The following is an 18,540-nucleotide window of genomic DNA, read 5'->3' on the forward strand; positions in this document are numbered from 1 at the left end:
CCAGAATTAGATAGCTATGATTTAGAGCTAGGTCTCAATAGTCAGTGGGCAGGGGAATCATTTGTCTGACCTATTTACTCATCTAATGTAAGATAAGATAACTCTGCTATAAATGTAGATGCTTTATGTGGTTGCAGGGAAGAGTTGTCTTTGAAAACCATTACCAGTGCTGAATGTGGAGTAGGATGGGGATGAGAGAGAAGTCAAGCAGGCCTTTAATTTTCTCCTTTCTGCACTCATCCATTAGCAAGGTCCAGGGCAGAATATACTCCAGGGCACCTGGCATGGCTGAAGTTGGATTAGCAGGTTGGATCCCAACCATCTCAAGGTGTTCCCACCTCCTGATGGGAACCCATCTTCAACATTGTGCCTTTGCTGCCACGTAGTTTAATGTCTCCTCCTAGTGGGTATAGAGCACTTGTTACAGACATTTTGCCAGCGTAATTATTCTACTTTCCCACATAACACTAGCTAACCCTATGTCAGCAGAGCTGCATGTATGCCAGACATTAATCAAGATAATAGACAAGAGTCAAGGTCAACTAAGGTGAAGGAGATGCTTTTCATATGTTTTTTTTTTTTTTTTTCAAGACATCTGTTAGAATAGACTTGGTTAATCTGCATCCAGGTTAAGGGGAAGAAAATAAAATAAAATAAATTAAAAAAAAAAAAAAAGCTTATTAGCCTGTCAAGGAAAGAAAAGGCAGTTGTGCTTGAACATTACTTTTGATTTTCTATTCATGTGGATTTTCATGCTTTCTGTCCTTTCTTTGTTCTTGTGAATAAGAGGAATGCTAAAATGACAAAGCAAAAGAAACTACTGGCAGAAAAGTTAAATTAATCATATCTGGAAGAAACAGGGAGGGGAAATATTTCTCTGAAAATGTCTCTGCTCTGTGTGGAAGGCAGGTGGCTGGAAGGCAGGTTAGGACATTGGCACTGCCAGTATCCTAACATGGTAAAAATTTTCCACTGGACATTGTATGTAAAGATGGAGCATACACAAGTGCTAAAAGCTATGAAATGCATGCTGCTGCCAACAGAATTTGCTTAATCTATATTGTACTGTCATAACCTGAAAGATTGACATTTAGTGACGTATTTCAATAAACAAAATCTCCAAACAATAGCATTTGGAACTACTTCAAGATCTGTACCAATATATATTTGGGTATTACCTGATGTTTGTTATTTTAATTCCAATAGGAAATGTAACTTAATATAATGATGGGGCAAATCAAGACTGGAAGATCTGGTCTTCAGCCAGATATCTAATATTTAAAGGCATATTTCTTATAATCTTCTGTAGCTAGAGGCTCCAAAGTCTGGAAACAAAGAAGTCTCATAAACAAACAAAAGTTGTTCTTTGAAGAGTGGAAATAATGAAGCCTTTTCTCTTGCGGATGTTTGTTCTGTGCCCCATTCTTCCCCTTCTTGCCCAAGCACTGCAGTGATCTCAGTTTTCCTCTGCCAGGAGCAAGGCGAGCTGAGCCCTACCTCACAGTGAGGTGTTTGCTGGCTGGGCTTCCAGCAGGCCAGACAGAACAGGTAATGCCAGCTTCAGCTGCAGACCCTTTTGATGCAAAGTTCTAATTTAAGTCTCTGCCTTCTACTCAGACTATGAATTTCTTTATGATAGCTGTTTAAGTCGTCCACCACTCTCCAATAGGTTCAGCATTATTAGTAGGTAGATAGAGAATCAAAACCTTATTTCTCTTGGAGACCAAGAACAAAAATCCAAAACATAGCTAAACAAACCACTTACAACGTCTTTCTTCCCCATGTCTGATGTCTGCTCTAGTTGACTAGACGATCTTGTAGGTGCAGAGCATGAAGGTCTTTTCCAACCTAAACAATTCCGTGATTCTATGAAACACATTCTGCTATCAACGCTTCTCATTTGGTATGTCTGAAGGTAAATGCAACCAAGTTCTGCAGTATGATCGTCAGCTTCACTAAGAGATAAACTTCTATCATGGTACATTTTCTACAGTTTAGGACATGAAGGTGATCCCTCAAAGGCTATCAGTCTCTCAGCCAGTTATTTTTGGTACATGTATGAGCTCTTGAAAATTGTGATTGCACAAAGCACGAATCAATACAAAATTTTCCCATTTCAGGCACTTTTCTTTGTAATATATCTACTGAAGTTGAAAACATGACCTGAAAAAGTACTCTGCTTGTTTAACTCTTCCTTCCAAAAATGCTGAAAAGCTCTCAGGAGACTCTCAGCCACTTAAGTCAGGAAAATCTTTCTGTATCACCTATAATAAAACAGCTACCCTTACTCCAGAAAGGCTCATATCTCCTGCAAAATTCACAAGAAGGCAGGGGAGAGATACACAGGATCTTATCCCATCCAGACCTTTACTGTTACAGATGACATTATTATAAAATTAGAAAGCTCCAATTCAAAAGACAGTTATTATATCTTGAGTAACATTGATACATTTATTTAATTGTAATTTACTTTTCATTCATAAAAAGGACAAAGCACAGTCCTGCTCTACTCTTTGGAAAAAAAAAAAAAAAAAAAAAAAGATAAAAAGTAACTAAAAAACAGTTCAATATTCATCAGTATCAAATGATAGTAATATCAAGTTTCCTGAAACATAAAGAAACAACAAATATGTCTATCTATATAAACTTTAATTAAGAACCTTGCATTTTAAAGCAGGTGATACATCAGTTAGTTTTTCTTGACAACAATTTGAAACTGAAGATCCCAGTCAAATTTATACAATTATGTGAAACAATGAAGAACTACCTGATCAGTATGTGAGACCTACCTCACCTATGTTGCTGATTTAAAAAAAAAAAAAAAAAAGTGTATTTCCCTCTCAGGTCATTTTCATGCAAAAACTAACCACTGCTGCTTTTTACACGATGTATTAGAAAAGTAAAAGGCAATCATGCATTTGGCAAAAGATTTAGTTGTGGTTGTAGATAATATAAAAATGAGTCATACTGCAAAAGAACCAAACCAAATGAAATACAATAAAACGCATTTTTTTTTTTTTTTTTGTACAGAAGGCTTACAGCGTATTAGTTATTCATGTATGAAGACAGCTCATTTCTCTTTCAAATAATTATACAATTTACGAAACTCAGTAGTGCTTGACACTTTGACATTCCTCTATAGGGAAGTTGTCACTTTCACCTATTTAAAAAATTTTCATGTTGTAACAAATATTTAAAATTAAACTAAAACAATATTATTGATATTCCTTAATGAAGACTCTACACTTTTACATGTAAATATATAGTACAAAATTATACAAATTAAAGAAAGGGGTGTAAATTATTAATAGACCTACTCTTGCTTCATGTAAATATTATTATTATGGACCAGTATCAGTTCTAAAAAGATAAAATCTATTTCTAAGTAGCCAGCAAGGTTGTGCTAATAAAATATGATTCAAAGCTTATAATTCTTGAAGCATCAGACATTGCACTATTACTTGAGCCAGCTGATTCAATATCACTGTGTTTCTTCAACATTCACACTCTAATTCCCAGCACACCATGGAAAATGTAAGGAATGTGCATTTCTTTAAAAACAAACAAAACAAAACAAAACAAAAAACTACTGAAACACCCTGGATACAGTCAGAACAAAAACATTCTCCATCTCTAATAGAGCTCCCATTTCACAAAGGCCATAGTAAACATTTAAATTCAACTAACAGTTGGGATCTGAGTCATGTATTAACACACAGTTGGATCATTCAGTACTCTACCAAATAGGGGAACAGTCTCAGAACTTTAAAACTCTTATTTACAACACTATGAACATTAGAATAATATCAAATTCTTGAAAAAGCATATAATTCTCCCAAATGTACGCTTCACTACAGGAAGATAACATCTGGTATCTGCAGCATAGAAATGTAAATATATTTTTTTTACTGTGCTACTCTGTTTTTGCCACTTACTGTATATCTTTTTATTTTTTCTATTTTAAATCTTTTCATTTAAAAAATAACATAAGTTTCCTACCATTTAATGGTCCATTTAGCTGATTTTAGCGCGGACTCCATCTTCAGTCTCCTAACTGTTATATTGCTACCTTAATAATAATATAATAATACTAAATCAAAACCAACATATTATGCTGCTTCCCTGAAAGCTGACATTTCACTCCTAAAATCAGGAACAATGACCATAACAGAATTTTCAACAGAATTATTTAAAAAAAAAAAGAATATGGTAAATCCAGTGTCAGTAAAGCACAGGTAAATTCCTTTAAGTTGAGCATACTACAAGTGTCTCAGGTATTCTGAACATATTAAAAAAATTCCTTGTAACTGACTTTTATTTCAGGTCCTTCAAATTGTATCCAATAGCCTCAAGAAATATAGCTGTAAAAATAAACAAAATGTTTTTGCTTTGACTGTCTCTCTAAAAACCAGTAATCCCAATAAATGATGATGGGGCCATTCAAAAATATGCAGTACACAAAACATATAGGATAGTACAGACAGACGTAGTACTCTTACATTTATCACATACAATCAACATTTCAATCTCTATTATATTTCACAATTTGTTATTCAAGTTAAAGCACCTACGTATGGTGATTTTACTTTCACTGTACAGCCTATGTTATTGGGTTTTAACACTGTAACTTGCCCCATTGGACCGAATCATGCAACTGTCACAGATCAGCATAAGTGTTTTATAAGGCATATTGGAACAAGTTAAAAATATCTCTTATCCTTTCAAAAGTTGATTTACTTAATGAAGAAGTTCCTGGATGCCTCAGTCCTCTTAAAGTTCATAGGAAATTGGTAGGGTGATTTATTTTAAAGTGTAATTTATTTGGCTTAGGATGGTGCCACAGGAATCGAGAGTCACAGTCCTCATCTTCAAGGGGAGTTCCTTGCGTTCGGTTGAGGACAAGATAAATCCAGCTACATTCAGAATCCCGAGTAGGCAAGGACACCGAGGGTAGGCAGCACCAGGCCCAGAAGCAGAGTCGGTACTCCAGCAGTGGCACCTGCACATCGAACAGATAACAGCACATTGTTACTTTACTTCAGCATTACTCTCAGTGTGGAGAAACAACCTTGGATGCAAGAAAGAATGCAGGGTATGAAGGCCAGAAAACCAGCTGGCGTATCTCAACACAGCTCCTACCTGTATGCATAATCTGAAATGGACAAAGAGACTTTCTCAGTACAGCCGAGGACTTGGTCTTTTGTTCTGCAAGAGTTGTTTATGCAGTGTGTTTATACAAGCAGCAAAGCCATTCAGAACACATCAATGTATTTTGATTTGGATGGTCCAACAAGCCAGGAGGTTATACCAGGAGGTAAAAGGTCAAAATAAATATTTAAACACTTGAAAACAAAATTAATGGAGTCTTTGAAATGTGACAAAGCAAAGAGACACCTTTGGAAATGTTAATGTTATTATGATCAGCAATAATCTGAGAGATGTCAAAGAGCCTGGTCCATTTGTTTACCAGCTAGATTACAAAGTCCAGATGGCTGACTTCTAGCAGTGTGGCATTTACACATTGATGTCTGTTAAAGTCACAAGGGTCTTTCTTAAACAAATATTTTAAGACAAAAAATATTAATTGACAGCTTACAAGCTTTACTTGACTTGCTCTGGTAATCAGGCATAAGAATTGCTATTATGTTTAATGTCTTGTGTTGCTGTGGACCAGCTCTTCATCAAGAAGCATGTATGTGACAAAATAACCCAGCCAAATTGATACTGAATGTGAGCCTGGCTGTTAGTCCTGGAGATTGGCCAAAGGTTTTGGAGAATGGGCTATTCTGTCATCCCAGAAAGGTGGGACCTAGCTTACTACTGCTCATGTTGCTGTGGAACACACACTAAGGAGTTTGCAACTGGTGGCAACAATCCTGAGGCACTGCTGGAACCTACCTGCTGGATGGCTCCTTAGCCAATGTTCCTCTGAATGAGGACAAAAACAGACTGAAAAGCTACCACGTGAAACAAGCAGCACAGATTTCAGCAGGTAGTCCTAATGTAGCTAACGACAAGCACAATACATTAAATTTCAAGCATTCTTTTATAGAAAGTCCCAAAATAGCATTCACATCCTGCACGGCCACATAAATCACATCATTTTCTCCAACTTTATGCAGGCTTCCAGAAAGACAGATCTGTAGGTTTTATGTAGCTGCCTGAGAAGTATTTGCATCTTTCAGTATAAGTAAAGAGCTTAATTCTGCATTCTCAAACTTCCTATTAGTAAAGCACTTTACTAATTATAAATTAGCAAAACAAGATAAAGTGTGAAAAAAATGCTGTTTTGAAGTGTGAATTTGGCCAAATAAATACCAGTAAATTCCCTCAAGCATTTATTTCTCGCAGTATTTCCTACCCACAATAATAAGGAGAAAGTAAGGAAACTAGATGGAAATGAAACTGACTGATAACAAAAACAATTTTCATAAAGTATGTGGGCCAAGTCCAAAAGAGAAAACTCCTGGATTCACCAGCTCAGCAGTCAGTTGTAGGTATATGAAAGTGATATTATTCATTTGTGGTTCCTACATGCATAATTGCAGGGATTTTGTTTCTGATGGGGTTTTCATGAAATGTCTCGACACAGTGTATGTTTGACTTCCTTCTACTCAGTGTTTTCTGTGATGTACAATACTTGTACTATTTGCAAGTTGCCCATGTTCATAGCACTATTTCCTGTCCTCACTTGGCTCCAAACATTTTTTTTTTTCCCAGGCAATTCTTTGGAAAGACAGTTGGGATCATATCTCAAACTAGAACACTTATTCTTCTTTCCTTACAACTGACTTATTAAATACAGTTCTTCCCAACTAATTCCTGAGCATTGGTATGGTGAGAATAATTATGTTCCACCAGATATACATAGTATATGTGTACTGCTGGAAAGAGCTGGGTCTAAAGACACCTTTCAGCCAAAATCTATGTGCACCCTCCCCACCCCAGGAATGGAAGGATACTTATGAGGTGGCCAAATACCACACAAGATATGCAAGATTCATGGTGCAAGTCATTTAACAGAAAGGGGACCATAAGCCGCTAGCAAGTGGAAGGCCTAACCTGTTTACAGGAGGCCTTCAGCAGTGAATTTAAGTGCTACTAGAAAGGCAGACTGAAAGGCCTGACCCATGGCTGAAGCTCTATGCAAACTGCATCAGAGATCTACTCAGAAAACAGCCTCAGAGATGGAGCCAACTATTCCCCCTCTTTTTTTTTTTTCCTGCCACAGGATGTGGGAACAAGTATTTTTACATCATCCTGGTTTCTCTATTGTCCAGCCAGGAAGAAACTCCACAGTATCTCCGCCATGAATCCAGGATTTTAGGGCTTTCCCCAGATAATTTATTTTCAACTTCAGCTGTATTCCTCTTCTTCTCCACCCTCCAAGTCCACTATCTAACTCCTCCTGACTCTGCTACTCACTCAAATGATGACATTCTGCTGCTTCTCTCTCTTTTCTGTCCCCACTACTAAACTCCACCCTCAGCTTTCTTTTGCTTCTGACCTCTAAAAACTCTGCTCCCACTCCCACTGTTTCCCCTAATACTGTAGGGTTGCTTTCTGAAGTCAGCATTTCTTCTGAAGTACTTTCTGATATCCAAGCATTTGGAAAACAAGACAAGAGACCAACAAATCATTCTCCATTGCCTCAAATCAGCTGTACACAGTACAGCTTAGTAAAAGGTAAATGAAAGAAAGTATTGAAAGATTGCTTTTGTAAGTATCCATAAATGGAGGAAGTTTATACTTAAGACATATATAAACTTATGTTCAAATGTATTCTCATACATAACAACTATTATATTTTGGCAATTGTGAAAGTTTATTTATTCGTACTTTTAGTGATTTACAAGACGTGAATATTTTTTGTAGTCTCTATACACAAATATCAATTTATAATTAATAAATAATAGCCACAGAAAATATGTTCTAGATTCTGGATCTAAAAATATCCACAAAAATGTATTCTGTCTTTGTCAGAACAGGAAAATGCAGTTGGGAAGACACAACTAAAGTCCCATTTTGAATGCTTCTGATGAAAGAAAAAATGAAGAAAAGTTTTCTGAGTGAAGCTCAATGATGAGCAAGTATGAGGAAATTTCTATTTGCATGTAACTATTCTACAAAGAGAAAGGAATAATAAGTCTTCCTCTGAGATGCATTAACTGGCTCTGGAATTGAGAGCTAGCAGTTTACCTCATTGCAGCAGTTTCTTCAAGGTTTAGGCACTGGTGCACAGATGCTTACAACAGCTTTCCACAGTGAAGCAAATCCTACCCTCAGACAACTCATCAGCAGAACATTAGGACAATAAATGCACATTAAATTTATGCACATTAAATTTTTCTTCTCTCTCTTTTTTTTTTTTTTTTAAATTTTTTTTTCCTTCTTGTTAGATTATGGACCCACATGTCAGGAGCCATACTTTACTTGAAATATTATTCACCACTGCATGAAGGCCCATATATTCCTGTAGCTCATGAGTGGAAATTAATGCAAGTTTTGCTTGAGTAAAAACCATAGGATTTAATTCTGTGCAATAGAGTAAAGCAGTTGTAATCTGTCAGTTTTAACAATCTTTTAAAAAATAAAGAAATGCCAGAAATGCCACACAGTGAATATGCAGATATAAACATGTGGATGTAAATTAAAACAGAATAATTATTGAACATCTCCTGAAGTCTAGCCAGGTATGAGCTGGATATATTTAGCATGTAAAGCTTCATTCTCCTTCTTCATTCTTCAAACAGTCATGTTTGTTCTGTACTCTCAACCAGTATCATGTCTCCAGCCTGCGTGCAAGTTACAGCCACCAAAATAGGGGACAAAACTGAAGGAGTATTACATGACCTAATTACCATTCCTAATAACTCACTATGTGTGGACATCAGATTAAGATTCCTCATTTCTTTCAAATAAACATGAATCACATACCTTAAATGCATTTTTTTTTTCTAGCCACCTTAAACATTTGCTGTGAAATCTTTTCTTTCTATATTCCCATGAAGGCCTTACTACTATCTGCTATAGAGTTCCTGTAGTTGATATTTTTAAGCCTAGGACTAAACTATATACCAAGAACATAGCTTAAAATTGAATACAATTTGTTTGTGATGCATGCAGTTACCATAACTATTTTCCTGCCTTCTGTTCTCAGCAGCCTTTAGGGATAACTTTCTCATGAATGGCTGTTTACCTGAGCAAATGAAGGGAACTACCACTGGACTGGTCTGCCTTCAGCAAGACCTTTACATATCACAGGAACTCCCGGTAAAGTCCCACTAATCCACAGCTTTCCATTTGTATTTTATATTCTGCATTGCCATCTCAATTATAGTCTAGGATGAAATTTTAGACATGAATGGACATCTCAAATTTTACTGACGTCTTGAACAATAGGCAACATGTTTTCAATTATATTCAAAAGGAATGAAATTAATGCCTAAATGAAACAAGCATTAAAACAATTCAGACATCTATATATTTCCCAAGACTTTGCAATGACTTGATATTAAAAATATGTTATTATTTTCTTTAAATGTTACTTATCTTAAAGATAAGGCATTTTTGGTCCTTTTCCCAACATTAGTATTCTTCTTATACTGGACTGTAAAAAAATGTACAGGACTATTTAGAAATCTTACTTTCATCAGGTCTGCAAACCAGGAAATTAGTTACTGGTCATCTGTGAAACTGTCATACATAAATAACTTCTCTTTCTCAGTGAGAAAGTGTCTGTCCTGCCAATGTACACAAACTTCAAGCTGTTCCTTGGCTAATAATAAGCTGATCCTGTTGTGGCAAAACTCTTTCTCCCCTTTTGTTGTCAGGAATGATTGTTCAAGACTTAATTTGCATTAAATTACGTCGGTTTTCTTAGTTTCCAGGAATTGAGCATCACTGGGAATGTCTGCATGACTGTTCTAGTTTAAGGAGTGTGAATTCTGTGAGTATCTCAGCTGTTCACATAGACGCAGACTGACTATCTGAATGATACAGTAGGTGCAACATGACAGAAACTACCATAAATTTATTGAGTGAGTGAGAAAAAAGAAATGTTTCTTATCATAACTAATATTTTATCGTAATTCATAATTAAGTTTGTAGCACAACAAAGTTTTATTCTTGATATTTAAGAAATGAGTGTGCCTTTGTGCCTGTTCTGCAAAATTCTTTCTTTTTGAAAGAACTCCTGTCAATTTTCCTGTAAATAATATTCTCCTTTTGGAGAAGATGCCCAAGATGCATTGTCCATCAGAATGATCTGTTTCTATATTTCCCCTTTTTACTTTAAGAAAGGTAAATTAAAATCCTTCTCATATTCTGTTTCTCCTTGCTTGCAACTAAGCATGTCCATTTCTCCGAGAAATAACTCAGCCAACTAGAAAAAATAGGGGATTTTTGCCTGCTCAGATCTTCTGAAAAATGTCATTAATTTACCTACTAGGCTTCATCAATATCTGTTTTTTGAGTGTTTTCATATTTATCCAGGCAGGACAGTAAACTGGGAAGGGAGAAAATACATTTTTTTAGGTTAAATTGCATAAAATAAGTGTGTGGGTTTGTTGATCTGTGAACTGCCTTCTGAAAAGAAATTCCACTTGTCCCAGACAGAAACTGTGTCTTCATGAAAGGCAACTGCAACAGAAATAGGAAATATCAGCAGGCATGGTTAAAATTCTTCTATCCCTAATCATGGAAATGGAAAGTAACTGAACTAATTAGAATAAGTTTATCTAGCATCAGTGGCAGCATTGCTAAGTCATAAGTCCAACTTTCTCTTGTCTAGGAATACCTTTGTTTAGGTATGAGGAAATTTTCCTCTTGTCTATGCCATGAACATTTCAAGAAAGGCTCTACAGAGTAATTCACAGCCCTGTGAATCACAGTTTTGCAGCAGAGTAGATGTGTATGCTGGCAATAATGCTGTCTGTGCATTTGCCTGTGCTTTGTGCTGTGCTAATGTTTTCTGTGTAGCTCTAGAACAGTTTTAAAACTACTACAAGAACAAGAGACAGAGCATTACAAACATGTTTAAAGGACTACTGGTGGTCTGGGTGGTTTGTCCACCCACTGTGTTAGTCTTTTTTCTTCTACTTGAGAACCCATATCCCAGAGCCAAGTGAACTTTTTTGTTTTGCTCTGGCAATGGCATCTGACTTGCTGCCAGTGCCCACTGGCAGCTGCACAGGCTTCTTTTCTATTGACTCTGGCCCTGCTGGAGACCTGGTCTGCCAACATGAAAAGATGCATTAGACTCTGAGCAAAATGAGATAATATTCAGTTGGCAGACTATTAGTAAATTTCAATAAATGTGAATTATTTATCAGTCCTCTTCCCTTTCACATCTGTAATGCTCATTACAGACTATTTTGCATGGATAGTTAAGTAGAAGACCACAGGTAGCATTATTAAAAAAAGTATTTTTAAAGTGGTACACTCAGCAAATAATAACAAGAAAAATCCATGGAGGCCCATTTGTGACCCAGGCAAAAGTTGTATTTATAGTTTATGCACATTTTGTGAGTTTCACGACAGTTTCTGTGACATAAAGGCTTGTCATACCTCTCAGCATCTGCTCTGTCTCTTCACTGCGAGCAATCACTCCTGACAAATTGGCTCACAAGAAGCACCAGCATTACTGCCAGTCCAAGTAAGGCTGAATCATGTGTTCGGCTAAGAAGAAGTGTTTGCTGCTGGAAACTGCTGAAGCTGCAAGAGGAGCCTGGAACAAGTTTTCATAGCTTGTCCATATAGAAAAGCTCATTTGTAATTACACCAATTGTCTGGTGTGGCAAAACACTTGGCCGTGAATGTTCCACATGGATACATTCTGCACTGCCTCAGAAATTATGGTTGATAACCACTAAGGAAATTGATCTTCCTCTGAGTGACTTGTGACAGGTTTTTAATCAGAAAGGGATAACATTTCAGGAAAGAAAAAAAAAAAAAAAAAAAAAAAAAAAAAGGAAGCCAAAAGAGAGTTTCATTGTAGCCCTGAAAAGAAGAAAAAGGGCAGATCTTTGGTGAACTGGTATGTCTGGGGATTTCTGAGTGAGGAACCTGCTCCTCCTTATTCAAGAAAACAAGGACTTGTGAATGCTTTTACAAGTAAATGTGTTCCAAGTATATACCAGATAAGTCACTCCTTTTCACTTGCAAATAGCTCACATTTTTACAACCACATAGTAAAATGGGTGAACAGCAGGAACTTCAGATGCAAAATGGTGGTGAATTGATGGGAAAATACTCCAGTTTTTGAATTTTCTGTGTTCTTGGAAACAGATATAATGTATAAATTCTGAGCTACTTTTAAAACCTGTCTTAGAAGTCTTCACCTTTCAGCCTGGAAGCCATGCTTACATATCACAAGAGGAAGAGTGGTGCTCTCAGCCTGTACAAAAGCAGCCAGGCCCAGTCTCAGTGGGCTGGATGACAGCGCTTGCCTCATGGCAGGGAGAGGCCTCCCTGCACATCCCTCCTCGTAGTACAACAAGACTCGCACATGGCGCAGGTATGACGCTCATGAATTTGGCCATATGCTATCCAGTCATCAAACAGGCTTTAGAGCATGGTGAAAGTGAAATATATGGTATTAACATCTAAGTCCTAATATATGGCATTAACATCTAAGTCCTTCAAGTATTCTGAAAAAGACATGGAGCATTTCAATATGTAATAAGACGTACTACTTAATACAGCTATGAAAGAGAGGCAAAAATACACAAAAATATTTCCCATATGGTCACCAGTACTTAAAAGATAAGTTTGACTTAGCAAATATATGGCTTTTATCTATGCTTTATACCCATAGCAACAAATCTATCTACATGAATTCAATGCTGCCAAATAATCACAGAACAAACTGTGCTTCTAATGAAATATAATGAAATGTACCATCAAAGTTCAGAAGTTATACAGTTCATAGGAGCACAAAATGGCTGGTTGGAAGGTGCTCCTGGGGCCATCTAGTCTGACTTCCCACTTCAGGCCTGTCACCAACATTAGATGTCCCCAGTCACAGCTTTGCCTAGCTGAGACACAAAAATCTCCAAAGATGAAAAAAGCACATGCTCTTTGGTGACCTGTCTCAGTGCTGAAATTTCACTTCTTGGTGAATTTTTTCTTGAAGTCTAGTCTAAACTTCCCAAATTATAATTTCAGGCCACTGCCCTATGTGATATCATCTGACATTATCTAGACCTTGGATCTATAATCTTTGTTCTTTATACCATTATGCACTGTTAGATTGCCTCTTGCCACCAAACTATATAACCTTAGTGTTTATTAAAGGAACTGGACTCAGTAATACTTCCTTAATAATAAACTAAAGAGATGTGTGCCTTCCTTATTACCAAAAAGGTTTTCTGAAGTCAGTTGGACTTTGCCAGTGAAGTAACTAGAAAAAAAGATCACTAATGGCATCTGTCAGAAAATCACTGGTTTCTGTCACACAAGAGAGGTTTTAACAAAAAATGTGTTAGAGATGATGTCTAGCCTAGGACTTCTGGATCATTCTCCTCACTGAGAAAAAAAAAGTAGTCTGTCTAGGTTAGGTGCACAAAACTGAGAAGTTTGTGTTTTGTGAAGTTTGTGAACACTGTTAACCACTGAACTTAAAAAATACCACAAGGACTTGAATAACGCAGTTCCACTGCTTACTACTAAAAATTAAAACATGTAAGAATTGGTTATGGCTAGAAGGCATTCCCTTCTTCATCCCTTCATACCTGTGATCACCTCTGCTATCCTGTCTAGATTATTAAGGGGAAAAAATAATGAGATGACTTCTCCAAAGATTACTTTAAACCACTCCAAACACCAGTTGGCTACCTTTGATTTCTCAAAGCAATTAAAAATACTGTATAAATATAGTTCAATAGTTGCCCTACGAAGAAGTAGAAGTAGAATATGCATTTGTATAAAATTAAATCATTATGCATCAAAGGAATTACTATATTAAAGCAAAATACTAATCTTGGCATTCACTCTATGGGCTATGTGATTTTTTCTGTGATTTCTGTGATTTCTGCCTTTTGCTATATTGCTACATTTAAGGAAAAAGAGTTAAAATACATATGGAACTTTCACATTTCCTCCATCTTCTTCTAATGGCAAATCAAATGTAAAATAACAAGCAATTTGTTTCATAAAAGAGATGGAGTATAGTGTTCCTGTGTAGTTCTAATGAGAAAGCTTAAAATACCCATATGATATATCTCAATAAGGAAATAAAATAATGAAGAAGAAAAACTCTGCCAAAATGAATTTGAATGCTACATCTTTAATTCATTGATGAATTGATGGCCCTAGTGAAACAGTAGCAGCCAAAATCTTGCCATTTTTTTTTCAGAAAAGTTATTCCTAACTGCACAGTGAAGCTCAATTTACTTTTCTTCTTTTCATTTTAGAAGTCAGACATTGATTGGTGAGTAACATTCAAAGTGTGGAAAACAGCAAAAAGAGTATGAAAGGATTTCTAAAGAAGAACTAATCCTTTGTCTGTCAACTAAATATTATTCAGGCATTTCATAGTACACTTTACTGAAGCTGGGATTATAGGGTCAGCCTCAGTGAGTCAGAAGAAAGGCCTGTCCCATTCAGGACTCCAACAGTGGTCTGCAACAAATGCAGCAGAAAGAAAAACGAATTCATTGCACGCGGAATACAACTTTCATCTCATATTCATTGCTACTTCTGTCAGTCAGTAGCTCCTCAGTCAAAGGTTGGATATAGGACATTGTTTTAAATAAAGCAGTGATGGAGCAAGTATCTATCAAGTCTGTCCTGGGCAACATCCTGGCACAGGATGTTGCACAATTTAATTTTGTGCCATGTAAAAGAGTATTACTTGGATAGTTTTCAACCTGCTGCTTGCTTTCACTGAGTACCTTTGTTCTCACACTGTGAAGAAAAGTGAATAATATTTTCCTACTTACTTTCCTTACTATTCATGACTACCTTACCATCCTTAGCCTGCCTGAAGATTCCTTGCCTCTCTTGCACTCCTCATCCTGTGAGGTACCCTCACTTGACTTTCTCTGTAGTTTTTTAGTATCTTTCTCAAACATCTTTTGGAATCTTTAGAAGCTTTACTTTTTGAGATCCAACAACAGTTTAAAAATATATGTTTTCTGTGACAGTTACATCTTTCTATAGCATTCTTGCTAGAAAAATCTTTGACCTGTAATGAGTTAAAACATAACTAAGTGTCTCAAGTTGAGGTAAATTTCTTTTTTTGCTAATGTTGAAAGGCATTACAGAGTTCCCAAGCACACGTGACCAAGAAATAGCCATCAGTTGGGAATTTGCAGGCAGTTCCCAAGCTTACAGTTGGGCATGTAGCAACTCAGACTGAAGATGAAAGAAATGCATGGGAGGAAGTTGCAAGGTCGACGTTTAAGGGCGACGAAGCTGGTGAGGGGCCTGGAGAACAAGTCCTACGAGGAGCGGCTGAGGGAGCTGGGCTTGTTCAGCCTGGAGAAGAGGAGGCTCAGGGGTGACCTTATCGCTCTTTTTAGGTACCTCAAGGGAGGCTGTAGCGAGGTGGGGGTTGGCCTGTTCTCCCATGTGCCTGGTGACAGGACGAGGGGGAATGGGCTTAAGTTGAGCCAGGGGAGTTTTAGGTTAGATGTTAGGAAGAACTTCTTCACTGAAAGGGTTGTGAGGCACTGGAACAGGCTGCCCAGGGAAGTGGTGGAGTCACCATCCCTAGAAGTCTTCAAAAGACGTTTAGATGTAGAGCTTAGGGATATGGTTTAGTGGAGGGCTGTTAGCGTTAGGTTGGAGGTTGGACTCGATGACCTTGAGGTCTCTTCCAACCTAGAAATTCTGTGATTCTGTGATTCTGTGAAGGTCCTTTAAAAGACAGTAGCCACTTTTTCTGTTTTCTGGTATATAACACTACTGTCTTTTTAGCATGATTCTGATAATGAATAACCTATACTGCTTTTGTTTCGTGTGTTCTCTAGAAACTCTGTTGAGTTTTAAATCTCTGTACACACATCTAATTTCTAGTTATAAAGCCTTTCAACTACCACTGCACAGCTTAGTTCTGAGCATTACAACTGAAAATGAAATTTTGTTATGCTCACACTTCCCAAGCATCCAGACATTCTCATGTAAATAAACATAAATGAAAAAAATAACAGCATTGGGATTATCACAGGATCATGCATACTAAAAATATAACCAGATAAGAAAACATTTTCACAGTCTGCCTACTGTTGAGTTTAAATACAAGAAAAAGCAAATAAATTAAGGAAAATATGGCTTGTTCTGATATTTGTTCTAGCACTCAATATATTGTAACACATGAAGTTACCAATTCTTAATTCTTAGAGTAAGGTTTGAAACTGGGCCCCACTAATAAATTAGAACTGTAATGAAATGAAATGTCATGATGAAGGAAAATCAAGAGAAAGAAAAGAAAACCAAGCAAGTTGCTTTAGGCAGATTTATGTACCATGTTAGAGGTTGTTCTGAGTATTTTCTACTTAATTTTCAGTCATGAGAAAACTGTCAAGTGCACTGTGAAAATTATAATTCTCATGGAGAGTTCTTTTGGATGTATATTCTTAGCTTAGTAGAACCTTATGCATAACAGTTCCGAGATGGTAACACAGCACTGTCATGCAATCTGCTGCTTGTTAGAGGCCTCTTTTCATAAGCATTTCTCATGATTTTTACCTGTTTTCTCCTCTTAGTTTTCTTATTACTGCAACCATCTTTGCAACAGAGGGACATTTTCAAATTATGATCAACAGATTTTGACTGTTCTGCATGAAAAATGAATGATTACCTTATTTACTTGATAACAATATGTGCAATAAATAATATCCCCTATAAAGCATAATAATAATAAAAAGAAATGAAAAGATACAATAATTTAAATGTTTGTGTGAGTTACTGTGGGTAAAAATTTTGCATTTTGTTTTGAAAAAGCTGCATACTTCAAAGTAAATATTTTTCCAGGATCATAAAATATGCCTCTGGCAAATACTATTCATATATACATATACATATATATATTTATATGTAAGTAGTATAAAGAGAGAGGCTGTAATTTTGTTTTCTTGCTGCAAGCATATACAATATATAAATAATATTTTGTCCATGTTGCTATTTAAAATGAAACATTAGCCTGATTTCATATTTGAAGGTGAAAGTTCATGGTGTCTTCATTTTTCTTCACAGTATTTTCGTATATAAGAAGTTACCCTCCTCCCTCATGGATGAAATTTTAAAATTTGAGAGCTTGCTTCTATTTTTCCTTTCCCCGGCATAAATTAACTGCTAGTTAATTACTGAGGCCAGTGCAGTTACACAAGTGAAGTGAGAAAAGAACAAAGTACCCTATGGTTTTAGTTCTGACTGACTGCAAGATTGCTTTGATTGCATTAATACTAGCATTATGAGAAAGCACTGCAATCCAAAAAGCATAAAAGGGACAAAAAAAAATCTCAGCCATTCATTTGTTTCAGAGAAAACAGATGAGCCTATTATTAGCCATTGGAACTGACTCCTTTGGTTAAACAAGTAGTTCCAATCTTCAGCTGGTTGTGGTATCTCAAGAATGAGTCTAAAATTGTGTAACTCATGAATTTATTATAATGGTCTTGAAAAGTATCTCCATACCCCTAACTGTACAACAGGCACTGGTCAATAAAATATGACTACTACTAGTAAAATACTACTAGTTCACAGTGATTACAGTGATATGACAAAATGCAGCTCAGCATAAATGCAGTGAGTAATTTCATGATAAGCACTTCCTTTTCAAGATGCTCAATAAAAATAAATGCTTGTAAGAATGGCTGTGGTTGATGAACTTCCTTCATATCACACTCAACATAAACTGTGTATCCCTTAGGAAGGACTTTGGACAAGGAGATAGAAATAACACACTTCTAAATTCTTTTATATTTGATTTTCAAATTTAACTTACATTTGTTAAAAAGTTCTGTAGTTTTAATAACTAAATTTAGGCCTTAGGGCCAGTTAGGGTTCTTGAAATAGATGTTATTGTACTTAAACCAGTGAAAGATGTAACTCAGCAGGTGCTTAGAATTGCACATCTACAGCAAATTGACAATGCTTTAGCCTAGCATAGCAATAGCAGCCACAAAAACCAAGAACATGGCGTTGGTTTGCATAAAAAGTGCAATTCGCGTGCCTGAAATACAGGCAAAAAATGCCTTATAACTTTCTGCCTTGCCTCCAGTTGCTGATCCATAAGATGCAGATCTTCTACTTTTTCTGTAGACCTTCTCTAGACCTAGGTCTCCTGTAGATCCTGTAATGCCTGCCAGCATTATGTGGTTGTCCTTGGTAATTTAGGGCACGTCAAATGCTAAAAGCTTTGTTTAAGTTTCTGAATGTTTAAACATCTGAATGACACCATAGATGACAACTGATTTAATGGAAACATAGATAACTAACTCACATGTACGAGGTGGATTACTTTGGATTTGATACAAAATGAATAGCAGCAAAACTCCAATTTGGAAGACACACAAACATTCTAGATATTCCTCT

General features: G+C 36.4%; 1 protein-coding gene across 1 annotated transcript in view; it reads right to left on the reverse strand.

Annotated features, from left to right (window-relative positions):
- Positions 1-4,919: 4,919 nt before the first annotated feature.
- Positions 4,920-18,540, reverse strand: part of CNTN1 (contactin 1) — a gene marked incomplete at both ends in the record, with an annotated part of 90,931 nt that continues 77,310 nt past the window's right edge. The window contains 1 exon segment of the mRNA XM_084306134.1: positions 4,920-4,999. Within this exon segment, the coding sequence (XP_084162260.1) occupies positions 4,920-4,999 (80 nt within the window).

This window comes from Netta rufina (assembly GCF_964035555.1).
Source record: "Netta rufina genome assembly, chromosome: 1".
In the NCBI taxonomy this organism is placed as follows: domain Eukaryota; kingdom Metazoa; phylum Chordata; class Aves; order Anseriformes; family Anatidae; genus Netta; species Netta rufina.